The sequence below is a fragment of the Equus caballus genome, chromosome 9, assembly GCF_041296265.1.
Source record: "Equus caballus isolate H_3958 breed thoroughbred chromosome 9, TB-T2T, whole genome shotgun sequence".
In the NCBI taxonomy this organism is placed as follows: Eukaryota; Metazoa; Chordata; class Mammalia; order Perissodactyla; family Equidae; genus Equus; species Equus caballus.
Genome location: NC_091692.1, coordinates 59688729 through 59715702, shown reverse-complemented (window position 1 = coordinate 59715702; position 26974 = coordinate 59688729). Strand labels below are relative to the sequence as shown.

At 48.7% G+C, this 26974-nt stretch overlaps 1 protein-coding gene and 1 long non-coding RNA gene across 2 annotated transcripts in view; one reads left to right on the top strand and one right to left on the bottom strand.

Annotated features, from left to right (window-relative positions):
• Positions 1 to 1031: 1031 nt before the first annotated feature.
• On the bottom strand, positions 1032 to 7645 carry KCNS2 (potassium voltage-gated channel modifier subfamily S member 2). Its single transcript, XM_023648754.2, has 2 exons — positions 6710 to 7645; positions 1032 to 6067 (listed from the first exon to the last, which is right to left on the bottom strand). Exon 2 carries the CDS (start codon positions 6022 to 6024, stop codon positions 4591 to 4593), a length of 1434 nt encoding a protein of 477 aa, XP_023504522.1. The 5' UTR covers positions 6025 to 6067; positions 6710 to 7645; the 3' UTR covers positions 1032 to 4590.
• Positions 6105 to 26974, top strand: part of LOC138915608 (uncharacterized) — a 109021-nt gene continuing 88151 nt past the window's right edge. The window contains exon 1 of the long non-coding RNA XR_011421643.1: positions 6105 to 6257. This is a non-coding gene — a long non-coding RNA (uncharacterized lncRNA). The remainder of the gene's footprint in view (positions 6258 to 26974) is intronic.

Here is a 26974-nt window from a genome sequence, read left to right as displayed (position 1 = left end):
TACAAAGGGCATAGACATAAACGGCGAAGAGTTAGCCCTGAAGCCAAATGGGATCAGTGTGATTTTCTTCTCTAATGATTTTTAACAGCAGGAATTTGGATTACACGTGAACCACTTAAAGCCCAAAGGAGACGCTTGTTGATTATTTTCAAACTCTACTCACCTGGCACAGGCGCCAGCCCAAGCATTTCTCTAGTATCATTGTCCCTAAAACTGTCTTCTGTTGTGGTTGGCTGTTGAAGAGAGAAATGAAAACAAATAGAAGGTTGTTTGTGAGCAGTCCCTCCGCTCTGCTTAAAAGTAAGTTAAGAGTTTCGGGATCTGCTCACTGCCATAATGAGGACGCAGAGGGGCACGGAGAGATTCTGTTTACATTGAGATGAAGAACCGGGAAGGGCTTTAGGGGTGTTCTAATCCAAACTTCTCATTTTGCAGCAGAGGTTTGTGAGTCTCAGAGAGGCCCAGTGATGCACCTAAAGATGACAGAGTTGAATGCAAAATCAGGAGCAGAGCCCAGGGAGCCCAATGACCTTCTGCAGATTCACTGTGGCCTGCAGAAGGCTCAGAGTGTAAGTCACCACTGGGTAAGGAAGAGCTGAGGATTGGTTCTACGTGTCCCTCAGTAATATTCACACCAAACCAGCCAGGACACTCAGGTTACCCAGTACCCAATTTACGGTCAGGGTGGTAATGTGGCAGCAGCAAGAATGGCCCTGGTGGGGTGGGGTCGGCACTGATAGGCCCATCAGAGGTGCTGAGCAAGACGGTGTGGAAGGGGAAAACCCTACAAGGGTGTCTGTTTCACGAGGGCTTCAAGAATAAATAACCTTCTACAAAGCAGGCTGGGGGCTTTAGATCCTGGTGAAAACGGGGTCCCACCTCTACATGCCTGTAAAGAACAAGTAACAGCTCTTCCTTCCCAACAAATGCTCAAAAAGCCCAGCCTTTCTCAGAGAATCGGTCCCCAACTTTGAATGCCCTTGATGTGTTTGCCACTCTATATGTAATTGAGGCACTTCAGGAAGCATAAATAAAGTTTTTCTATTTAATCTGCATACGCTTTGAGGCTGGAGTCTGGAGCATGTCAGTGCTACTGCTCATTCCCGAGTCGAGGCGCGGAGACCAGGGTGCAGCCATCAGACACAATGGTTCGGCGGGGCCTGTATCAATGCTCGCACAGTAGTGTGTTAATGAGTGTTAAAACTGACGTCGCAAATACAGCGTTCTCAATTTTTAAAATTACAACTCTGAAACAATCATGCTGTTAAAACAACAAGAAATACCAGTTAAGCCCTCAAGTAGATAACACACAGCCTGTACAGATCACTGGTGTCCCAAAGTGCATAACAAATCATTTTCTTTGAAATGAGGTGAGAATTAGCAGGTAGTTCAATTGTTTGAGTAAGATAAGAAGAAATAACAAATCCAAACATTGAATACCAATTACTACCTTAGGAGCTACAAATTGGCTCGGCATTACAACATGCCCCTCCTCAGTAGCAAACCCAGGAAATGTGGGGGTTTGGCAGAAAACACAAACCTATAACCAATATGCATCTATGCAATAAAGACATAGTGTCCCTTCCCAGCCAGCACTTTTAAAATGCTCATCACATATATTGTGAGAAAACCCTGGCCCATATATCTGTCCCAATGGCATTGAAAATAACAACTTTCAGATGTTGGGAGTGAAGCTGCTCTCAAGCTAACAGCTGGAAATAAGTGATCTGAAGCTTCTACTGTGTCCCCTTAAAGGAGGATTATGGGTCAGTCTGATAGCCTGGTGGCCAAAGATGTCACCTCATATTTATATTCTTAACTCCAGAAACAGAGCAGAAAATTAAGCTGACCCTCCCCAGTTAGCTTCAGGGACTAGAAGAAACTGCTACATAAGACGTTATTTAGCAAGGTCAATCAAAGCCCCATTGAGAGCATTTGTGAACTTCACACCGGGGTAGTACTCTGGGGGAGAGGAAGCTTATTTCTCCCTGGGTCACAGTTTAGTCTCCATCCGTTGTGAGAATTAACTCCAGTGTTCAAGCCAGCTCGGTTTCTGTCTCTCTTATCTGAAACCACACTTGGAAAACTTAATGCTATTAGGACATTCTCATGCTCAGAAATGAGTGAAATTCCAGATGAGCAAAGTAATATTTTATACAAGTCTATATATGTACAAAAGATGTTAAAAAGACAGTCTCTAAAGCACTTTGGGATTCCCCCAATGGAAGGCACCAGATAAATGCAAGTCATTACCAAAATGAAAAGTCAAGTTTTCTGGCTTTCACATCTGCAAAGAGTAACCACAGGGGTGTCTCTTTTTTTGGTAGTAAAACCTGCTTGTTTAGAAAAATACTCATGAGAGTGACTGACTTATTCTGCCTCTTTCCTTCTTTCCACTTTTCACAAACTTTAGGGTCAGTGACCACGGAAACCCTGCTCAGTGACCCAACGCCATCACCCTTGGCAAACTGAACAGTCCTCAAGTTTGTACCATCTCTGGCCTTCTGTGCAGCTGGGGATAATTTCATAAATTCGCTGTCTTCCAGCACTGGAAACATCAGCCAAAGCCAAGTGCTCCATGTGCAAATTCTGAAAAATAACCCTGCTCTTCTGACTTAGTGGCTGGTGCCCCGAAGTCATCTCATCTTTCCAGATGCTTCTGAGAAACAGACATAGATGGCAGACTATCAGGCACTAGGAGGTGGCTGCCTCCCTGCCTCCAAGAGGCTCCAGTTTAATGGAGGGATTTGAACTGAGGACTCAAGGGCATAAGTGACTAGTACATTCATACAACTAGTTGCCTGCTCTGTGGTAGCCATGGTAAGTACAAGTATACGAAGCCTGTGACAGACCCTTACCACACCCCCGTGAAGTATGTATTAGCCTCAACAACTAAAACACAAAATGGACCTCTTTAGGGAAAGTCCAAGCCTTGGATAAAAAGCCTGCTTAACTCCACCCTGAGACTCCTGAATTCTACAGCCTTTCCAAGGACTGAACAATAATGGAAGCCAACCGGAAAACCATCTGAATTACCTAGAAGATACTGGAGAAGAATAATCTTCCAAAGCGGCCCAGGATTCCCTTCACAATGTGCTAGTTAACTGGAGAAGAGGGGAGAGAGCATTTTGGAAAAGGCTAGAGTTCTTAACCTTCAACACAAGTTTAGAAGTTTAAAGGTCTTTTCAATAGCATTAAGCTTTTCAAGAAGTTTACAATTATCTAGGACATTTTATGAAGTAACAATTTTTAATTTTCTAAGTCTTTCCTTTCTCCTGCCCTCTTTCCATCCTCCCCCAAGAAAAGGCAGTGAAAACGGAAATAAGAACGATAGTATTTGCATCCTGGGTAAGCCACACTGCTGTCATGTACATCTGTATTTAGAGTACACACTTCCATACCACCAGGTTTCCAAGTCACACCAGGAACTCCAGGGCAATTAGAGCATCGCATGTAACATACTGTATCCTAGAAGCAAAATTATCCGAGTCAATTCTTCTTGGAAATAAAAGGGCTCTCATTTTATAAGCTTTCAGAGCAGGAAACAAGTCTCTAAGCTACTGCCCTTGCTAGAAACCCAACAACATTCACCTCAGGGAGACAATACAACATTAAACCTCTTAGTAGAGAAAGACAACATGACCTTATTCCTAAACATCTCTAAAAATAAATGTTTCAAAAACATGCTAATATCTAAGACATGGCAAAGTTTGGTCAAATGGCCTAGACCACGAGCCTTAGCCAGAAATAAATGTCTCTATGGTCACTCTAGGAAAGACAGAGGCCTGACTTTGAAGATCTTCAAGCATCCTCTGATTTGGCCTAAGTTTAACTGAAGCCTCTGTCCCTAATGTATTTATTCTTGGAAAAAAATTTCAATCTTAACTACTTGTTTAACTGAGCAACATTCTCTAAAGAGCAACATTTACAAGATGAACATGAGCAGATGTCGTTCCAGAGGTGACCAGTGCACCCATGCAGGCCACAGAGCTGCAGGTCATTCGTAAAACAACTCACAGACTTGCACTGGTCATGTGTGCTTAACTTCACCTTCTCTTTGTTTGGGTATTAAAACAGAACGAAAGCAATGGATAAAGAACTGAGATTTTGTTTTCACATGACTGTGAACAAAAATCTCCTCATATCCTTGCTAACCCCATAGATGTGTTTCCACTGGACAGACTTGTGGGGGCTTTTTATACAGAACTCATATGACAACCTCAGAAACAGGAGCACAGACAACTCATAGACAGTACTAGGCCACGAGCACTGGAATAGAGTACACAATGAACAGAAAAATTAGCATTCTGGATGGTACTCATCTGGCAGAAAGGTGAACATTTTACGCCCATGATGCAAAGACCAGTGAGTGTCATTTCGTTGAAAGGTGCAATGGCATGGTGTCAGACACACCACCCTCTAAAAATGATTCTAAATAGTGTAAAAGCAGCCTGGTGTGCATATCCCATGCATCTCTCCCCTTTGGGGCTGGGCATACTCCTTACGCCATAACCCTAAGCTGCCTGGATTGTGACAGAGGCACAAGAGACAGCTTAGCAATGTGGGTTTGAGGATGACAAGTCCTCCTAGCTAATGCAGAGAATCATTTAAACTTAGTTCGCTTGGTGAGCTCCTGCTCATGTTTGTCAGGCTTGCCATGAGGGATTTAACTTTATGGGCATAGTAGTCCCTTAAATTGATGGAAGGGACTTCCTTCATTCCATCTCCAAAGTCACAGCTGCGCATGGCACTCTCGAGTTGTTTTTGGCGTCGATAAAAGTGGGAGAATTTATTGAAGATCAAGGTGATGGGCAGTACCACCACTAGGATGCCTGCCAGGATGCAGGCAGAGGCAGTCAGCTTCCCTGCTGTGGTCCCTGGGACCACATCCCCGTACCCCACAGTGGTCATACTGACCGTAGCCCACCACCAGCAGGCAGGGATTGTGGCCAGGCCCTCGTTCTCCTCCTTTTCGATGGTGTAAGCCACTACCGAGAAGATGGAAATTCCCACGGAGAGGTAGAGCAAAAGCAGCCCTACTTCTTTGTAGCTGTATTTCAGGGTGGCCCCCAGGGAGCGGAGGCCAGTGGAGTGCCTAGCCAGCTTTAAAATGCGGAAAATCCGCATCAGCCTCAGGACCTGGGCCACCCTGCCCAAGTTGGCCAGGGTAGGTGTGCTCTCCACCACCAGGTTCACCACCAGAGTGATGTAAAAGGGGACGATGGACATGAGGTCGATAAGGTTTAGGGCATTCTTGAAAAACTTGAGGAAGTCAGGGGCCACAGCAAACCTGGCCACCAGCTCAAATGTGAACCAGGCGATGCCAAAGTGCTCCACGATTTCGAACCTGGGGTCCTCGCCAGGGTTGCCCTGGCTGTCAGGGATTTGGAAGTCTGGCAGGCTATTGAGGCACATGGTGATGATGGATCCCAACACCACCAGGATAGATAGGACGCTGAAGACCCTGCTCAGAACTGAGTAGCCAGGGTTGTCCAGCGCCAGCCACAGCTGCCTGCGGAAGTTGCCCAGGGGCTGCCCGTCAAACTTGGAGGCGTCGTTGTAGAAGGCCAGGATCTCATCGAAGGAGGATGTGGTGCTCTCCTGGTCACTCTGCTCATCCCACTTCTCCTGCTCGGGCTCCACTTTGCGGCCATGGTAGCTGTAGCTGCAACAGGAGTCGATGAAGAACTCGTTGATGCCCCAGTACTCGATCTCTTGGCTGAAGGAGAAGACGCACAGCTCGGCCATGACGTGAAGTTTGCCGGTGTGGTAGAAATGCAGGACATAAGGGAAGAGTTCGGGGTTGCGGTCAAAGTAGAACTCACGCTGGACGTCGTCGTAGTCATCGCAGAGCTCCAGAATGGCCTCACGCGAGTGGCAGAGCAGCAGGCGGCCCAGGCGCGTCTCAGGGAAGCGCAGCAGCGTATGCGACCGCAGCCGCCTCTTGAAGCCTCCTACGTTGATGCGGATCTCTCCATCCTCGACGTTGGCCTCCGACAGGTCCCACAGGCTCTGGCCGGTCATGATGGAGACGCCCAGCCGCCCGCGCCGCGCGGGGGCGCTACACCTGAAAGCAGAGGGAACCGCGTCGGGTGAGCACAGGGCGCTCAGGGCTTGGGCGTCCCTCTCTTTCTCCCCACCCGTCCCTGGCCGGCCCAGTCCTCTCCAGACGGGTCTCTGGATGCTGAAGGGCACTGGGATGCGAGGAACCGTTCTGGAGGTTTGACCCCCTCCCAAGGAAAAGCTGGGGGAGGGAGGTATGTTTACACCAGCGTGGCCGCACCTCCACTCCCACCCCGGGGGTCCTGTCGGTCGCTTTACCCTTGCGGGGGTCGCGCGCCCGCGGATCCGAGAGCCCAGGGAGCTGCAAGCTGACCTTGCCCGTGGGCGAGCCGAGGAGACGCCCCCGCCCGCTCGCCGCAGACAGGCGGGACCGGAGCTGGGATGCGCACGGGCAGGGCTGGGCCATGATAGGGGGCGCGTGGCTTCGGGAGGGAGGCGGGGAAATTCACGGCTTGAGTCTGTAAACTGGGGCTGGGAAAAGGGAGCCGGCCTGGCGTCCCCCGAGTCCAGCCCCCACGACTGGAGCCCCCTCGCCCCCATCCCTGGGCCTCCCCGCCCGCCTGGCGCCGTGCCCCGGATCCGCGTGCGCCGCGCCTTACCCAGCGGAGCTGCCCAGGCTCGCCCTTTGCGTTCTGGAAACGCTTACCTGCGAGCACGGGGGCCCGCGGCTGAGGCCGGCGGGAAACTTCCCCGACCTGCTGGCGAGCATCGCTGCGGCCGCCGCCGCTGCCACCGCCGCCGCCGCCTGGCTGTGCGTGTGCGCGCGGGTGCGAGTGTGTGTGCGCCTGTGTGTGCGCCTGGCGGGCTGGCGGGCGGGGTCCGCCGAGCGTCTCCTCCTGTCTCCGGCCAGAGATGCTGCCTCCGCCTGCAGTTGCGGGAGGCTCACAGGTGGCTGCGTGGCCCCGACGCTCCCTGAGCTCCTTTCTCTGGATCCGCGCGCTCCTCAGTCCCCACGAGAGACAACAGCCCGCACCGCAGGCGCCCCCGGGAGCCGGAGCGGGAGCCGAGCGGGTGCGCCTGGGCGCGGCGCAGTGGTGCTGAACGGACAGCTCCGCGCGTCTCAGTCCCGGACGCGGCAGCCGCCCGAGACCCGGTCGAAGCCGCCACAGCTGCCGCCTTGGCTTTTCTGCTCTCCTGCGGCACGTCACGGCGACCCCTTTGCGCCCCCAGCTCGACACAGCCGACGCCTTCCCCAACCCCTCACCCATTCCCTGGTGACAGCTCTTTTTGCCACCTTCTCTTCTCCCAGGGCGCAGGCAGGGATTGCCTATGGTGACCTTTCCCCAGTGGGTCTCAGATGGGAGCCGGGCTGGGGAATGAGGGTGGCTTGTGCGAGTCCGGGGGAAGGGCAGGGCAGGAGAAACTCCGGGTTTCCTCTTTTAGGGACCTGATGAAAAGTTTCCTGAAGCGGAGGGGGGAGAGCAGTTTTGGGGAAAGGCAGCAGGAGGGGAGAAAAGGGAGCAGGGAAGCCTGAGGTTGAGCTCAGCTTAGCTTGCTAGGGGCGGGAGTGCAGGCCCCACCGGTGTGGGAGGGAGTCACGCAGTTCTGTTTGGGAGCTCTGTATGGGCATCTGTGTACATGGCGGGTGTGGGATGCGGCTTTGGAGGAGTGCAGGGAACTGTGTGTGTGTGTGTGTGTGTATGTGTGTGTGTGTGTGTAGTCTAAGGACAGTAGGACTTTTCAGTGTCTGTGGGCAGCGTTGATAAAAATGGGACCTCTGCGGGGTGGGGAGATACATACAGTGTGTCAGAACAGGGGAATCTAGGGCATGTCAGTGTGGTGTGTACACAGTGGGGGACTGTGAGCTGTGTGTACAGCATGCTATATACAGTGTAGTATTCAGTGGGATTGTGACAGGGTCCGTGTGGGTAATGAAATAGCTGTGTGTGTGTGGACACAGTGGGGACTGTGGGGTGTGAGTCCAGTGTGGATGTTCTTAGTACCTGTGTCCCAGTTCCGCAGCAGACTTCTGGCCCAGATCTGAGCTCTTGGTCTCCTAGGATTGTTCCTTAAGGCACTGTCTGCTGGACCCCAGCTGAGAAATAGACCCATAGTCCCCTCCCCTTGGTCTCCCAGCCCTTTTGCCTGGTCCCGCATTTGCAAAGACTTTGAGCTTAGCTTGGAGCTAGTGAGCTGCAGGTCCTGGTCAGAAGTCCTAGGAAAGCCCTTGTGGTGTGGCTCTGGACTCACAGGGGAGCCACCAAAGCCAAAGTAGGAAGCACATCCTTTGTTTATGTGGCCCTGGCAATGCCATCCCAGCTAGACAGAGCTCAAGTGCTTTGGAGCTTCTTGGAGGCCAGGGGTGGACCCTTGATCCGGCTTCATGTGGGGGCTCCTGGATGCAAGCCTGGCTTCACTTAGAGGAGACTTGTCCATGTGCCAGTTGCCTGCCTCTGGGTACGTGTGGGTGTGTGTGGGGGGTGTTGCCTGCTGAAAGGGTCCTCACCCATGTCGCTGCGGACCTCTGCAAGTGCAGGGGATTCCATGAAGGCAGGCACACACAGGAGGGGAGAGTAGGTGGTGAGGGCCTGATGCTCTTCTCTTGGGTCTGATGCTCTCAGAGAAGGGCAAGTCTGCTGGTATGGGGAGACAGAGAGACAGACAGACAGACAGATAGACAGAGAATTCAGTATTTATTGTCTTTGATTCCTTCTCTGTTTCTTTCGAGGTCTGTGTTTTGAAGTATGCTCACCTCATTCCCTGTCTGGGTCTGTTGGATCTATCATTTGAAGTCTGTGGCTCTCCCCACACCTGGCTGGATTGCAGTCTGGAGTCCCCTGGGTCTCTTTTATCCCCATGGGAGTGCTGCTGAGAGTGTCCCAGCCCTTGCTGAGGGAGTAAGTGTGTATATGTGTTTAAGTGCATGTGTAATCACTGTGTTGCTGCCTTTTTCACTCTTTCTCCGCCCCCTCCCACACCTTGGGGGTGGCGGGGGCTGTGAGGTCTCCTTGCTGCAGGTGCCCTTAGCAGCAGCACCTGTGTGGCAGGCTTCGTGGCCGCTGCGGCTCTCTCTATCCAGCCCTTCACCCTCATTCTCTCTCTATGCACTGCCTGGCTTCTGGCCACCCCAAAGCTTACAGCCTCCCAGCCTCCCTTCTGCTTCGCTGCCACATGTCTTTGTCGCTTCTGCTGCATGGCCATCATTCCCAGCCACACCCAGTCCCTTAGCCTCACTCCTGACTCTTCTCCTGGCTTAGCTCAATGCATAAATCACCTTTTCCTGCTGCATTCAGAGGGTCCCTCCCCCCCAGAAATGCTTGGGTTTGATGGCTCTGGGGGTTTCCTCCCTCCCCTGCTTTATTTATCTGCCTGCCTCCTTCTCTTCCTGTCTGTTTTTGTTCTTGCTCATTCCTTCTTCCTTTGTGGTCATGGGAGATTTCACCCATGGAGAGAGAGCCCCCTCTGCCTTCTGTTTCGCTTTGTTTCTCCACACCCACGGCCCCACTACCACAGACCACAAGGGCTCTGCATGGCCCCCTGGGTCTCTCACTCTCACTGGCTCTCTAAGAGGGGTCACTCCATACCCATTTCAGCTCTGCTCTCTATAATTGCCAGCTCCCTCCACCTCCCTCCTTTCTGTTTATCCTCCCTTCCTCCCTATCTCCTTCTCCCTTGTCCCCTTCCACAGCTGACAGAGCTGTGCCAACATGCCCCCAGCCACTGGGGGGCCCAGCATCTGTCCTTGCCCTTTGTTAGCATTTCCTGAGGCTTGGGTCAAGAACAGGCTTCCGTGTCTGCCTTTCCTTGAACAGAAAATTGAACTTGGAGGCCACAAGGAGAAGCCCGAGTTTGGGGCACATCATTTATTTCTTGGAAAGGCCGAGGCAGAAGCTCTGAGGGTCTGACAGATGCCTTTGCAGAGGGTTAAATGTATGTGACAGGCAGAGCCACTTGTTTATTTCCCCAGTCACTGCACTGAAGAGAAACGGAGCCGTCTCCCTCCTTCTGTACCTGGGAAGCTGGCTGTGTTTATGGTTTATTTAGAGGTCTGAGCCCTGACCTTAAAATACAGCTGCCTGCTCCAGGTACATGTCAAGGCCTGCCCCTGGGCTGGCCTGCCAGGGAGATCCTGAAGGGGTAGAGGGGTGAGAAGAGAGGCACCCTGGGAAGGGCAACGAAGGGACTCCAGGCAGTGGCCCAGATCCCTCCACCTGGGAGCCTATTATCTCTGCCTCCGCTGCCAACACTGATCTCTCAGTTGAGCCCACACATCTCAGAGTCGGCTTTTTTCTCTGACAGGCGAGGGGGCTGCACTGGCGGCTTGGCTGAGGGAGCCAGGCTGCCTGACCTACATTCCCCACGGCAGAGGAGCTAGCACTCATCTTCCCCCCAGGGTGTGAGCACAGGGGTGCCTGCCCGCCACCCTGCTAGAGTGGACTGTTCGCCTCTGTCCATCCCGCTCCCCACCAGCCACCTTCCCCATCATAGCCAGAGTGCCTCTTAAAAACAGAAACCAGGTCATGTCATTCCCTCCTGAAAGCCTTCCAGGGGCTTCCTGTCGAACTGAGAATGAAAGCTGCTTCCTTACCACAGTTCCAAGGCCTCTGTGGTGCACCCTGCTCAGCTCGCAGACTTCATCCCATTTGTCTCTTCTCCATCAATTATGCTCCAGCCATGTGCCCCTTTGCTCCCTCTGCAGGGCCTTTGCACCTTCTGTTCTCTCTGCTTGTCATAGCAGCTTCACACAGCAGGCATCATCCTGTCACTCAGGCCTTGGTTTAAATGTCACCTCCTCAGAAAGGCCTGATGCCCAATCTAAACTGGATCCCTCAGTCAGTTTCTGTCATTTCTTTCACAACACTGACATTAAATAGTTATTGAATGACAAATGATAAGGCTTCAACTCCAGTCTTACATTACTCTGTGCTAGCCAAAGTCTTGGCCCAGCTCTTCTTCTTCCTGGTGGATCAAGAAGGTGAGAAGTGTGTGTGTGTGTGTGTGTGTGGAGGGGAGGGAAGTTGCTGTTCCTGAGGCTGTGGCTTGGAGCCCCTAGGCTGTGGGGTGATCTCCCAAACAATTGATTAGCCTAATAGATCTCATCCCTGGCTGCACATTAGAATCACTTGGGGAGCTTTTAAAATAGCCAATGCCTCTAGATGTCTTGGGCCTCACCCAGACCAATTAAATCAGAATCTGTGGTGTAGGGCCCAGGGAATCCATGTTTTCTTAAAGCCCCTTAAGTGATGGGAATGTGGAGCCAAGGCTGAGAGCCTGAGCAGCCTGTCTTTGGGGGAGTGGACACAGAGCTGTGTCCCCCAGTGCTGCCCAGTGGTCAGCACCAAAGGCAGGGACTGTGTCTTAGCTCGGTAAACTGCGCTGCCCCCCCTCCCCAACTTTAGGGTCAGTGCCTTTATGGAGTGGGGCACCATAAAGGCTGGGTACTTTTGTCACCACCTCCCCTCCATCCCTGGCTCCTGCAGGGCTCCCGGAGCCCTGTGCCTCTCAGAATCATTGGCCTTGGAGACAACTAGTGATTAAGAATAGTGGTGGTTTCTTCCTCTCCTTGGAAGGGGATCTGCTCCTAAGCCTTTATTAGGCTGATGGTGGTAATGAGGACCAGAAACAAGGGAGCTAGCAGGCCTGTCTGGGTGGATTTACAGTGGAAAGGGCATGAAGAAGCTGCTGGGGGCAGAGGCGGACCAGAAGAGAAGAGGAAAGCAGGAGGGGAGACCCTGAGCTGAGGAAGCCAGGCTGATCCTTGGGAAGGATGGTGTGAGAGAAGCGAGGAATGAGAATGGTGGGAGAGATTGAGAGAAAAGTTGGGGATCAAAGGGTTTTAAGAAGTTTTGCTGTGTTATGAATGTAATTCCTCATTGTTTTCTCAAGAGGCAACAGTAAATATTTATACAGCCTTTGTGTTGTTTCTGGATGCTAGACTGAATTTATTACATGTGAGCCCTTGCCTAGGCCATTTGGCTTTATCCCCAGAGCCAGAGGCCACCCTTCTCTCCTCCCACAGCGCCCTCATCCGTAGGTTGACAAGGAGGTTGACAAGGTGCCCCTGGAGGTTGACAAGGCAGAGAAGGTTATTTCTGAAGGGCTCCTCTCTGAGAACCTTAATAAAAAGGGGGCCAGATGCTCCCTTGCTGGCAGGCACAGGGCCCGTTCCTGGGAGTTGGTGCCCTTGAGGTCCTCCTTCTTGTGCCTCCTGATCCAAGTCCCTTCTTCTTCGGGTCTCTCTCTACAAACCGCCCCCCACCCCCGAGTACTCCTCCATTGGGGCCCTTCACTGAATTCCCCAGAACATCCTGGGAAAGGCTGGAATAATTAAGATAAACCTGATTAAATTTAGACTTAAGGTTGCCACAGGGAAATTAACAAGAGGACTACATGGCTCCGAGGTAGGGGCCCCTCTCAGTCTCACCCTTATCTGCCTCTGAGGTCTGAATGTCTTTCCCCTCTACCCCAGACCACCCATGAAAGCCCACAGTGCGCAATTTGAGCCCCAAAGACCCAGGAACTTCCTCTCCATCTGATTCAAGCAAATCCTTGACTTCTGCTGTCCCTCCTCTCTTGACCCTTCTCTGGGTGACTGACAGTTGGACTAATGCCCCCAGCCCCTCCCCCTGGCCCTACTATCTGGGCCCAGCAGGACACTGGATCAGGACAGTTTACCTCAAGGGCCTCACTTGTGTTCAGGGCATGGTGGCGTCTCAACAACCATCCACCACAGCAGGTGGCTGATGAAGATGAAGATAGTGGAGAACATGAAGCTGAGATGAGGGTGAAGGCAGCAATAGGGGGAAGCCACTGGCTGAGGTATGTGCTCTGGAGCTAGATTGCTTGGGTCCCAGACCAGCTCTTCTAGCCAGGTATCCTTGGGCAAAACATCCACCCTCTCCATGCCTCGTGGTCCTCATCTTTGAAACCTATGGTAGTCCCTAACTCATAAGGTTAGAATTAAGAGGAGCATTAAAGAGCTATACCAAGGCCTGGTGCATACAAGAGGTTAAAATGTTAACCATGACCAGTGCCAATTAGTGAGTGCTTATGATGTGACCGGCCCTGTGCTAAGCTCTCTGTGTGCCTCCTGCCCTCATATAGGTACTGTTATTAACCTCGTTTCACTGATGCCCATTAAATGGGGTGTTTAGACTCAAACATGGCTCTCTGTTTCCAAAATCTGCCCTCTCAATGACCTCAAGTAGGTGCAGGACTAACTAGGATAGGCTACTTGCTGTAACAATCCTCCAAGTCCAGTGGCTGAAGATAATAAAAGGATTGTTTCTCACTCATGTTATAGTCCAATTGGGTGTCTGGGAGCAGCCTTCCGCATGGTGATTCCAGGACTCAGGCTTCTTCCTTCTAGAGCTCCACCAGCTTCTAGGGCCTTGGAACCCTTCTCTGGGATCTTCTGCATCAAGATGGGAGATGAGGGAAGAGAGCATGGACGATGGCATGAGATGTTTTCAAGGCCAGGTCTGGAAGTGGCAGACTTCACTTCTGCCTGCATTCCTTTGGCCAGAACTCAGTCATGTTGACCCACATAACTGAGAGAGGTGGAGGAGGCTGCAAGAAGAAGAGAAATTGGGGGCACCAGCATTCTTTATTGCCAATGGAGGAGTAGAAGCTGGTAGACATCCTGCATCCATTCTGCCCAAGGTGGAGAGAGGGAGCACAGGAAAGTCCTTACCTGCTGCTTATCATGAGGTGGCTGAAGGTAACCTCAGCTGGAAAGACCTTGCTGCAGGAGGCAGGCCCTGGGTGACCTGTTTCTCTAGGAGTCTTGAGCTGGCACTGAGGAATGGTCTTTCAGCCTCAGATAAGACTTTGTTTCCCTTTTCTCAGAGTGACATTTTCAGCCCTGAACTTATCGACACCACACATCTGAAGAAGGGTGTTAGTCCTGGTTCTTGTTGCAAGCAGCAGAGAGTTAGGCAGAGGAAGCATCTAATAAAGGACGTTAGGTAGTTCTCAGACTCTCCAGACCAGAAACCAGACTTGGAAGCTGCAGAGACTGAAAACCCACTCCTCTCCTCTTCCTTTGATCTCTGCTCCATCCCTAGGCTGGGAACCTGGGGGAAATCTCTCAGGGAAAAATTTCCTTTCTTCCCTGGCCTGCTTGTCCTTTATCACAACCAACTGCCTACTCTGGGACATGTTCCCAGCTCTCCAAGCCTCCTCCAGCTCAGAGGTACTCATAGCTGCTCACAGCTTCAGGCCCTCACTCTTCTGTGAAAGTGACACACACACCCCCAACTATTCATCCGTTGCCCATCAGTTGATCAATCCATCTACCCACTTCCCCCTCCCACACTCTGGATGCCTCTGTGGGCTCCTGTTTCCATGGTTACTCCAGGGCCTAAGTCTGCTCTGGGTTTGCTGAAAGATTCTCTGCTCTAGGCCGTTCCCATGACAGCCTTACTGCTGGACTCAAACTCTGGATTGCTTGTGGTGTCCCACCCTTCTTGCAGCTCTCCCTTCCCACAGATCACACGTTGCTTGAGCATTGGTCCATCAAGGTGATTGGCTTCCTGGATTTGAAATTAAATCAAAAGCTCTCCAGGATTTGAACAAAGAGGCGCTCTGGAAGTAGAATATCTGAGAGGTGGCCACAGGAAGCCAAGTGGTCATTCCCAGAGATAGGTAGTGCCCCTTTGTAATGATGACAAAAGTAACATTTACTGGGCAGTTACTATAGGCCAGGCACTGTTCTAAAGATTTCACATCTACGAACTAGGTTAATCCTCACAACGACCCTGTGGGGTAGATATTATGATACCTGAGGGAAACGGGCGCAAAAAGGTTGAGTAACATGTTAGGTTACAGAGATAACCAGTGACAGAGCTGGAATTCAAGGCAAGACAGGCTGACTCTAGAGATTCATTGTTACACACGGCATTCATGGCCTCTCTATGGCCATTCCTCCCCACAGAGGAATTCTGGAACTTTCCCTGATTCATTTTTCAAGACAGGAGGTATGTTTCTGAACAACTCCCCAGCATTCACCTCTGCTCTGGGGACAAAAAATGCCCGTATATGAGAACCCCCTTTTTCACTCTAGATGCATTTGGCAACAGCTTCCAGTTGCTCAGAAGCCTGGGTTCATCACAGCTGTTCTCAGGAGCAACCTGACTCTACCCACCCTGAGCTGGGCTGTCTGTGGGCTCTAGAGGTTTCCTCAGGTCACAGCCAAGCTGCAGCTTATCCTCAGAGGCCTTCAGGAAGGTGGGAAGAAGCAATCCCATCAGAGAAACCCAGCTGAGGGAAGACACAAGATGTTCCCCACGAGTGACAGAAAACCAATTCACACTCTTCCCTGCAGCCAAAAAATTAAGCTAATTTTTCATTTCTCTGCTTACGTGCGACTCAACTAAACATAGGCATTTAAGAATGCAAACAATGACTAGATTTTCCTAATTTAGGGCAGTTTTAATTAAATCTTGCTAAAATGACAGAGGATCTGGATATTTTTATTGTGATAGGAAGCTATGTGATTTGGGAATAGGAAAGGTGGGGAACACAAGGCCAGAAATGCCTCCTCCCTCCGCCACCTCCCACCCTGGCCTGGCCTCCCAGGCCTGCCCCATTAAGCATGTCTCCTGAGAAAGGGTGCAGTTCTCTTGGAATTCTTGTTTCCTTTGCTCTTGTTTTTACTACAGGAAATTAGTTTTCTCACACTGCACTCATTCTAAGTAGCTGGCATTGAAAAATCCAAACGACTTAGTGAAAAAAGGCTTAAATTACAGGATTATTTTTGAAAGAAAATTGGAGTTACCAGAAATTCATGGCATAAATATTAAGAAACTAAAATCAAAAGTTTCAAAGGTAGAGTCTTCTAGCACATACTGCCCACCCACATCCAGTTCGCCTCTCCCTCTGGGTACATAGAAGGATGACATTTTCCCACCCTCTCCAGGTTTGGAGGAAACATGTGACTTGTTCTGGCCAATGAGCTGTGTCTGGAGGTGATGTGTCACATGTGGGCCAGAGCATTTAACTGGCAGTGTGGGAGGCTGCAGTGTTCTCTTCCCCTGCTGTGGAAGTGCCTGCCGCAAGACCAAAGCAGCCCGGACCCCTGAGCTACCGCGCGGAGCACGGCTGCCCTGGGGCCTCCCGGAGTTGAAGGAGATCTCGTGTGTCTGAGAGCTACACTTTGGTCGGGTCACATCACTGAGGTTTGAGGGAAGTTGGTTGTTTCCTACAGCAGAGTCTCTCCTTCCTGATTAATACAATAAATAATGCTTTTCTAGTAATCGTTGTACAATAGCACCACATTACTTTAATTATTTTATATTAGATTATTTAGGAATTTCGAAAATCATCGGTCCTGTTTAGTCTGGAATGGGATGAAGTTTACTTTTGCTGAATCTAAATAAGATTGTTAGAGAACATATTTAACTTATTTAAGCAAAATGTACGTGTCAGCAGGAAGACTTTAACATTTACCAAAATTCCAGATTAAGGCTAAAAGCAGCCCCTCAAAATAAAAGGGGTCAAAATGAGAGGTAGAGTCATTTCTCAGAGAACTGCGGGTGTGAGCAGGTCCATGAATGGAAAACACTGATTTAAGTGTACAGCGATTGAATGGTTGGAAAGAAGGAGGTGAAAAGATGTCTGAAGAAGAATTTTAAGAAGTTTTTCTGTGTGATGTGCTGCCCCACCAAGAAAACCCTTGTTAACATGTATTAGTTAAGGTAGTGCCAACTGGTGTAATAAATAAATGTGTTATGGCTCAAACATGATAGACACTACTTGTTACTCACATGAAGGCCAGAAGATTTGTTTCAAACTGTGGACAGTTTGGGGCCAGCCCCGGTGGCCTAGTAGTTAAATTGTGGGCAGTTCTCCTAAAGTGGTGATTCAGGCAATTGGGCTCCTTCCCATCTTCAACACATCCTTCCAGTGTTGCAGAGTTCACCTACACTGAGCCAGGAGAAGGGGAAAGAGGGTAGAGATGGATGTGGGATGTTTTTATAGCCTGGGCCCAGATGTGGTGCATGTCGTATCCACTGGTATTTCATTGGTCAGAACTGAGTCACATGACCATTCATAATTGCAAGGGAGGCTGGGAGATGTTATCTAGCTTGTGGCCAGGAGGAAGAGGAATCAGATTTGGTGAAGACCTAGCCAGTTTATGTCGCTAAAGTTCTCCATTCCTTCAAAGTTGGATTTGAGTATGCTTTTAAAATGTAACCCCATGTACGGAGAGTCATAAGTGGAACCAGCTTTGTGCAGGTTATATTTGGGGGACCTGAATGGGATTCTGCCTAAGGCACAGTTTTCTGCTTGTTAGGTTAAAATAATAATCTTAGACCTGAGCCACAGATACACCTTTTGGGATTGCCAAATTGTTGGAATTATAGTACAAACACATGTAGGTGAATCAGGTACAAGCACTGTAGCACAAGAAAGTCTGAGAGAAATGGTGAAACCTACTCTGACATTAAAATTACAATTTTAGAGAAGAACAGGCTGTACCACACAGGAAATTAAATGAATGCAGGGCCCTGTGAAACGGTTAAACAGAGGATGCCTACAAGAACTCTTTCTGTCCATATTGCAAATTGGATACTAGCATTTAATTCAATCCTTATAGACACTCAATTGTCTTTTAAGACGTAAGAGACTTTTATGCAAGGAGTAAAAAAGTCCATGATAAGCCCACCTCGACTAGTTCAAAGTTGTTGCCCTGCTCTAGCTGGGACCAGCTCCCCTGGAGCACGACCGCTACTGTGAGGTTTGCAATCAAGTCAGCTTTGAACTGTTTATACAAGCTGATTGCTACTATAAACATAAGAAATTCATAGGAAGTTTCATGCAAGGAACCAGAGTAAAGGACTCTGAGTTGTGTTAGTGGTTCTTGGAAGGTTTTAGGGATGGCGAGCACTGAAGGCAGACAAAGGCGTTGTCAGATGAAGAACAGCAGAGATTATTGGCAGCTCTCAAGCCATCAGGCATCTGATTTAGTGGCTGACCATCTCCCTGCCCTGACGGGAGTAAAGCCTGAACTGGAAGGAAGCTAGGATTTATACACTGAGTTCATAATTAGGAATCTACCAGCAGCACGACTGTTTTTCTATGCTGCAGTAGGAGAAGCTGCTACAGCAGGGCATCCCCGAGGGAGCCATAGAAGCTGGCTTGGATAATGAGAAGTACTTGGATCAATCCTTGTGGGAGAAAGATCAGCAAGTTTTAGCAAAGAGTGGCTGAGCAATTTGAGATATGATCTTAAACCTGGAGGGACTTCCTGAATTCCCTCTGTTGGTATGACTAATCAAGCTTGAGGAACAAAAGAAGGCAATATGGCACCTTCTGGGAGTAAGATGGAATAATGGAATACAAACTAGGGCAGCCAGGGTGTTTTGGGGGCCAGTGTGCCTCAACCCAAGAAGCAAGTGGGTAGGAGAACAGCATCCCTAGTCCCATTCAGGAGACACCCCAGATCCAGCCTGGGACTTGGTTGAAGATAGTACCCAGGAATTTGCTCCCAGAGGGATCATGTTGGTCACATAGAAGGCATTTCTCAGGCCCCAGAATGAATGAGATATGTCACCGCCAGGATGCCAAGAACAGTGCAGTAAGTGACATATGCGTTTTATTTGTGGCAAGAAACAACATTTTAGCTTGTAACTGCAAGAAATTGTGGTCTATGGAGACCGCCAAGAGGCAGACTCTGGTGGGAGAGACTGGGTGGGTGGGCTCAGATGTTAATGATGCAATAAGTAGGAGTGGGGGCATACCCAACCCCTGTGGGGGCTGGAAAGGCGGCATACCCACCACCTTAAATCCTCATGTCTCAAACTGCATGGGGGAAGGAGAAGAAAGGAGAATCTGGGTTCAATGAGGGGTTGGGTTGAGGGTGGGAAGTGGACTTGTTGGCCACAAGTCAATATTATATTTTGACTGAGATTGTGTGTTTCTGAAAGAGAGTTCTGCAACTGATTTGTTGGCTCTGGAAAACTTTTAACAAGATGAGGGATTTTACTGCATCGCATTCAAAGGAAGTGGAGCATCGGCTGGTGGCTTCTCATGAGAAGAGCAGTTAGAACAATGCAAAACCCTTGTGCCACCTAGTCCAGAAAATCCACCCCCAAATCTTTATTCCTTAAGTGTTTAAGAGTTGAATGTTGGGCCAGCCCTCGTGGCCTAGTGGTTAAGTATGGCGCACTCTGCTTTGGTGATCCGGATCTGGTTCACAGGTACAGACCTCCACCACTTGTCTGTCAGTGGCCATGCTATGGCAGCAGCTCACATACAAAAAGAGGAAGATTGGCAGCACACGTTAGCTTGGGGGGAACCTTCCTATGCAAAAAAAAAGAAATAGCAAAAAGAAAAAAAGAGTTGAATTCTTATTTCTTTTGACCGTGAAGGAGCTGAAAGGGCCATGAGGACACTCAAATTTCTGAGAGTTACACTTAATAGGCACATAAAAATGGATGTGGCAAATTGAAAATAAGCTTCGTCTTAGTATGAAAACTAATTGGCCAAACTTTTTTAGGGGTGGTGGTGGATACTTCGTTACCTTGTAGTTCATTGACATAATGAAATGTCATTGTGGAGACTATGCTGCTGGAAATTATGTTCCTAGGACCTTTAGATATATCAAGCTTCGATTGATCTGAGGGTGAATTATTAAGTGAAAAGAAGCACTTAGATTCTACTCCCCACCTTTCTTCTTCCTCCTAGCACCTGTACCATTTTTGAGTGGTTTTGTCTTAGTAGACATGTAAGAATATGTGTATGTACAAGGCACTTATTGGAGGTAAGATGTAAGATTGTCAGCAAAAAGAGAGAGAAATATAAATGATGTCACTGTTTCCATCAGCCATATCATTCAATGAGCAACAATTTGATTGTTCATTTATTTATTTATACATATATCCAAGCATTCATACATGCACACCCAATTTCCAAAAAAAGCATTTTAGGCAGCAGAAATATGTTCTATCCCAGTCTTCTTTCCTTCATTTGTTCCTTTTTTCGACAAATATTCATTAAGGCTCATGTGCTCAAGAAAATATAGCTTTGAGCAAGACAGACAAGTGAAAGGCAATAGGGCCACACTATAGGTAAAGTTCACGTGGTAGGGATCCCCAATACAAAGGGCAATTCCCATCTCTCTATCCCATTATTTCTAGAAAGAGATGGAGATGAGAGAACAGCACTCATATGTCTCTACATGTGTTTTCACTAGGGAGGAAGGCAGATCCTTCAGCATTTCTGCTGCTTCTTGGCCTGTGGACTCTCCTAGCCTTGACTTGTACAGAGTTTGAGTCAGAGATCACCTTCTAAGATATTCCAAACCCATTTTAGCTGGCTAGTTTTTAATGCAATAACCACCAAGATATTCCATTATCTGTAGATCAGTGGTTTTTAATTTTTCCCCTCTTCTAACAGCCCAAATTAGAAATAATGTGGAAAAACTTAGGAAACACAAGTGCAGAGAAAATAAATAGACTGATCCAATGGCTTTATATCCTAAACAAAATCTGATTGTTGGGCCTCTGACTTGGGTCAATTCTTTCCTCCTGTATGCGTGGCACTCTCTGGCCAAGGGGCAGACCACTGAGGGTATTTGAGAGACACAGGCTTTCCCTCCAACACTTAGCATGGCCTAGAAGGCATTTGGCAGAGAAAGTGTAGGAGATTGTCCTGAGCTTGAAGACAGCTGCGAATGAGTCAGAAGGGACTTAAGGCCAGTATAAGGCGCCAGAGCCATGTTGACCATATTTTTCAAGCCTTAAAATTGAAACACATGGTTTGATACATGGGTTACAATAGGACAGGAAATCTGGAGTTAGAAAATTCATGTTATAGTGTGTTGCAGCTGAGTCCAAAATGGGATGTGGAGGTTCACTGTTGGCTGAACTGATGGTCCATCCATCCAACTCTGAGCACCTATTTACATGAAGTGACATGCGCAAGGCCTTTGTTGGTTGGAGACCATGGCGGGGGGGGGGGTTGGCGGTAGAGTTGCCTTGGGAAGGAAGATAGGGAGAGACTGAAAGATGGAGGCAATGGCAGAGGGTCTGGGCCCCCCATGCAAGACAAGTTTATACTTGCCTGCTGACTTAGGCAGTCTTTGGCCTCTTCCAGTCCCAAAGCCTCTGTTGGATGTGTCCACACTTCCTTCCTGTCCCCTTTTAAGCCCTGTCCAGACAGCGTGCTTAGAAGGAAAGCAAAAGTGGCTATTTTCATGAGGAAGTTGAGGACACTCTGGGTACAAGAAGAGCTGTTTTGGGGCTTGCACACAAAACATGAGATATCATTCTCACTTTGTGTGGAAACCAGACTGCTCTTGCATCTCATGGGCTGGTTACTTTAGATGCCCCAAGAGATGGTGTCTCCTTCTCACCCCAAAACAGCATACTCCAAGGGGCACCATCAGCAGTGGATTCACAGAAAGCTTCAGCTGAGTGGATGCGGGCCTGGGGCAAGGTAGACAATTTAGAGTTGAAAGATCCTGAGTGAGAAAACAGGGGCAGGTAGAGGAACTCTATGTCATTGATGTTTATCAGGCTTAAAGAGGCTTAAAGAAACAGCAAAAGACCATGGAGCAACAGGAGACATTTTCTTCCAAACTCAAAACTGGGTCCTATGATGGGAGACACAGTTGGATAATAAGATAGATGATCTGAATTCAGGACTGGTCCAGAGAAATTGCCAAGGTAGTATCAGATTAACTTGATTGAAGGTTTCATTTGATTAGATCCTTAAACTCTGGTTGTGTGTGCTTATTTATCCAGCATATTGTCTCAGCAGAATGGGAACCCACAATCGACTTTATGAAACCAGCAGAAGCATTGCCAGCTAGCCTCTGGCTTTGGAATTTTTGTGTGATCTAAGATTTTAAGGAGGTTGTGTCAGTGAGACCTATTTAGAATACAAATGATTGCTTAAACTCTCTTAAAGGCTTTAAGAATATATTTTAATCATTGACTCTTCCCCTAAGCCCAGCAGAGTTATTCATGAATAAATTGTTGTGCCTTTGAGTCAACAGGAATTGGGCAGACTTACTGAATTAACGAACCTGTCTCTTCTTCTGGTCCTTCTCATGGCTGTGGCAATGTGCATTTCCACTAGCTTTGTGAAATGCAGATGGAGTATAATTTTCCCCAAATTGATCCGTTCTACATCACTGAATTTTAGCTATTTGCATTTTTATGCCAGAATCAAATTTAGCTTATTATTATTGTTGTGGAAAATAATTATAATCCTTTAATTTTCATGGCACTTGACAATAAAAAGAACTCGCAAATGTTATTTAATTCCATCCTCACTCTAACACAGAGAACTAAGCTGAGTAGGAATTATCAAACATGAGCCTCCAACTCCAACTGCCCCTCTTTTCCAGATGGTAAGATAAGGTTCTTAGAGGTCGGGTGACTTGCCCACGGCCTTGCAGATATAAGCTGTGGACGCAGGAATAGAACCCAGGGTGAGGGGCTCTGCCAGTCCTGAATTCTGGTCTCATCAAGTCCTGTCTTCAAAGTCTGTCAAGTGGGTTTGGTCGTCTTTACCTTGCAGGCTCACTGTGAGTGTGCTCTATGTGTAGGTGCCAGCATGCTGCCAGAAACAAGGTGGGTACTTAATTGTCCCCTTTCTCCTCCCATTGCCAAGCAGTTGCAGTTCCATTTGGAGGTCCTGAAGCCCACTGAGGCTGAGATGTGAGAGCATAAAGCTTTCCTCTCAACAAGCCTGGAGGCTAAGAGGCCAGCAGTCAAACCATACACGCACACACATTCACTTGCACATATGTACACACACACACATGCCAGTGTGTACACATGCAACCTATGTGTTCACTAGCAGAAGAGCTCCTCTCTGAATTTCAAATCTATAGTGGGTTAAGAGGAAGATACCTCTTCCCCATCTGCTCCTGTTCTGGTCTCTAAAATCAGCTCCATTAATACTCCCCCCACCATACATACAATTATGGCAACCCACTCTTTAGATCTAAACTGTACAACCCCTCCAAGTCCTTGCCTTTCATTGACAATCAATTTTTTTTTTTTTTTTTTGGTGAGGAAGATTCACCCTGAGCTAACATTCCTTGCCAATCCTCTTCATTTTTTGCTTGAGGAAGATTAGCCCTGAGCTGACATCTGTGCCAATCCTCCTCTATTTTGCATATGGGATGGCTTCACATCATGGCTGACGAGTGGAATAGGTCCGTGTCCAGGATCCGAACCCACGAACCAGGGCCACTGATGCAGAGAATGGAGAGTTTTAACCACTTGGCCATAGGGCTGGCCCTGACAATCAATTTTTACATTTACTTGCTGACTTATGCACAGCTTTTGGCCTCCACAGTCCCAAAGCCCCTGCTGTATGTGTCCTCACTTCCTTCCTGTGTAGTGGTCCTTTTGCCCAGAAGTTTAGTGCAAGATGTAACAATAGCCTGGCATAGTCTCTGGGCCTCACAACCCCTTAGTAGGCAGAGGTGGAGTGGAGGGGCAGCTGGGGCTCACAGGATGTCACTAGTGTGGCCTCCTCTTCCACACTGAACTCCAGAACTGGAACCAACCTTGCCATCACCTGGTCCAACCCCTTCTTTTACAGAAGGGGAGGTCCAGGCCTAATTCTGAACTTAAACTACTTAAGAGAGATGTTTTCATTCATTTGTGGCAGGATAACTAGATAAGCCACGTCTTATTTACCAATCAGCAGGCCCCTCAGGAAAGAGTCAGTGGTCCCCACCTGGTTTCAGTGAGGAATCGCATTCAGATGCAAGTAAGAGAAGACTCAAAGGGAGCCATTGTCACAAACAGACTGGAAGGAGCTGTCTGGAGGCCCCAGTTCATGGCTCAAGGACACCAAGGCTGGTCTCTGTGTGACTGTCTCCATCTTTTCCTCATGTTGTTGCCTCGCAGTCTCAAGAGGACTGCTGCGCATCCAGGCGTGTGTCTGTGTATTAACCATGAAGAGGAAGGAAAGAGGAAGGGGCATTGCTAGAAAACTTCTCCTTGCATCTCACTGGCCAATACTGTGACTCTGCTGAAGGGTTTCTCTGGCTGTGGAGGCTGCTCAGCCTGTGCAGGAAGCCCATGATCACCCCTGAGCCCCTCCCCAGGGACAGCCCTCAACCAATCAATAAATGATGAGAATCGGTAGATCAATACCGCAACTCCCTTATCCCTGGGGTGCTGGTAGATAATTCCAGGACATTTGTTCTATGGTCTCCAGGAGTCCTCAGGGGGGATTAAGCTTCAATTTTGCCCACTTGCTTGATAATGCTTCTCTCACTGACTGACTTTCCTTCCTTGCCCACTCGCCTACTGCTGCTTCTTGGGATTGCCTCCCAGTCAAAATTCTTCCACTAGAATTGATGTCTCAAGGTCAGCTCCTGCAGGGGAAACCAAACTAAAATGTTAGGGAACCCCAGCATCAGAGAAGTTAAGCAAATTGTACAGGGTTGCCAGGTAATAAGTGGGCAGCGAGGATTAAAATCTGAGGCTTATGAATTCCAAGCCTGACTTCTTAACTCCTACTCTGGACTGTGAGTGTCTGACAGCCCCTGATGTCAAAGGGCAGCTCCAGCAACGCAGGGCCCACCTTCAAGTGGGGGGTCTGTGAGTGTGGGAGTGGGGCTGAGGGAGGATTTGGCTGCCCTTGGCCTCCCTCAAGTGTCAGCAGCTGTGGGAATAGCTGGGGGACAGACTGATAACTCGGTTTTGAATTCTCCTTCACAATTAGCTCAAGGCTTGTGAAAGCTGTCAAAGGAAAGGTCAGGCCCTCCCTGGAGGCTATTCCTCTTCTGGGGCTGTAGGGCTACAGTACACTCAGCATGGCATCTCTTGCCTTGACCTTCCACCCAGGGTCCCTCTGGAAGGGGACAGAGCTGATGCTGGTCTCCGGGGCTCTGCTTGGAAAATGTGCTCATCATATTTTGGGAAGGATGACAGAGAACATGCTGCATGTTCCTTCCTAGGGAAGAGCAAGTCCCACCTGGCAAAGTCTCTTCTAGGGCTGAGGGAATAAACACAGACTCTCCCCAACAGCACGTCCTCCTCACACAGCTGGCCCTGCACAGATGCAGCCCTCACGACTCAGGACAAACATGCCCCGGGGGCAGGAGGCAGAGAACACATGCTGAACTCACTGGAGGCCACCCCCAGACTCTCAGAAGAGCAGAGTCCTCTCGATCCAGCAGACATGGAGGCAGAGAGGGCTCCTATCTGGCTCTGCCCTGCCCCCACTGCAGGGCCCAGACCCTCCCTCCTCTCAGAGACCCAGCCCCACTAGGCAAACGAGCTAACCATAGACCCCAGGGAGCTCTGACTCCTTTGATTTTCTAAAGAGAAGACCATCAGGGTGCTAGGTCAGCTCAAGATATGTAGGCCCAGGATAGTCTCTCTAGTAGGTTTGGGAAAAGGATTCAGACAGGAGCCTAAGGTTCAGTGGAAAGAGCACAGGACCTAGGGTTAGATGGGCCTGGGTTTGGATCCTAGCTCTGCCTCTCACCAAGGTCCCTTAGGAAAAAGAAGGTAATGGTGATGAGCATACACCTTAGGGTTGTAGTAAGGATTGGGTTACATCACATTTATGCAACTGCTAAGTACATACCAGATGCTAAATAAATGGTAAAGGTATTAGCAATACTAGTGATGCCTGGGGAAAATATAGAACAGTAAGGATAGTGTAAAATTGTGGTGTATGGATAGGATATTTATCAAAAATATTAATAGCAGTTATCTCTGCATAATGGGATTTGGGGCCAATTTTTATTTATCCGTGTGTTCTTTGAAGTTTTTTTCTTACAATACATGTGCACAGAAAAAAAACTGCCCATCTATAACCTCAGTGGGTTCCAGTAAAGCTGAATTCTTGATAGCTTGAGTGTGGAAGTTTTGGATTAAGAGCTTGGAAGAAGCTGAATTACTCTTCATAGCAGGAGAAGAATTTGGGTTCCCAAGCAACCTGCAAGACAAGGTGAGAATGGGTAGAGGTGGGAGGAAGAGGCAGCAAGTTGACAGAAGCCCATTTAAGGTCAGCATCATGACCTTAAATGTTCTGTAAAGTCTCCTACTCTCTCCAATGCTTGATATAAGTGATTTTTGTTGTGGGAACTGAAATCGAAGCTGGACTTCACATAAGAGTTAATGTGAGGTAGGACAGAGGCAGCATCTGAGGACATATAACCCACAATGAACTCCATTCTGTTCCTTCAGGGATCAGTAGAATTCTCAGCAAGTCTCTTGAGTTCCATGGAACATAGAATTCCTCAAGCTTGAGCCTAAATGTCCTGATTATCGATTGCTTATAACAAAGCATCCCAAACTTAGTGACATAAAGCAAGAACAATCATTTACTATTATCTCTCATGGTTGGGTGACTGGGCTCAGCTGGATGGTTCTCTTTTGGCGTCCCTCCTGTGGTTGCATTCAGACGGCCTTGCAGTTGGAGTCATGGCAAATCCTTCACCACTCGTGTATCTGGCGCCTGGGCTGGAGAGGCTCAGTCAGCTGGGGCTCCTCAAGACTTTCTATCTATCCCTATGTGGTCTCTCCACACGGTGTCTCCAGCTGGGCTTCTTCACGGGGGCTGGACTTCTTACATGACTATTTGTGACTCCAAAAGCTTGTGTCCTGAGAGAGAGTGAGCTAGGTGGAAGCTTTATTGCCTTTCTGACCCAGCTTTGGGAGTCAAAGCCACTTCCACTGTGTTTTATTAGTTGAAGCAGTCGAAAGGCCCACCCACGTTCAAGGGGAGACGACACAGGCTTCATCTCTTGATGGAGGAGTCGAAAGATTCTGGAATGAGCATGTGGGATTGAAAGTATTGTTGTGGCCATTTTTGGGAAATACAATCTGCCACAAGACATTGCACAGATGTTGAGGGGCAGGGCAGTCCCCCGCTGATATCTGCATTACAATCAGGAAAAAACAAAGCTCTTCTCTTTCTTTCTTTTTTTTTAAAGGCAAAATATTAACAAGTAGACTTCAAATCAAATCTAAGATTATTTAGA

What these genes read in the sequence shown, in the direction of transcription:
- KCNS2 (XM_023648754.2), bottom strand. Translation starts at nt 6,024, where the DNA reads ATGACCGGCCAGAGCCTGTGGGACCTGTCGGAGGCCAACGTCGAGGAT.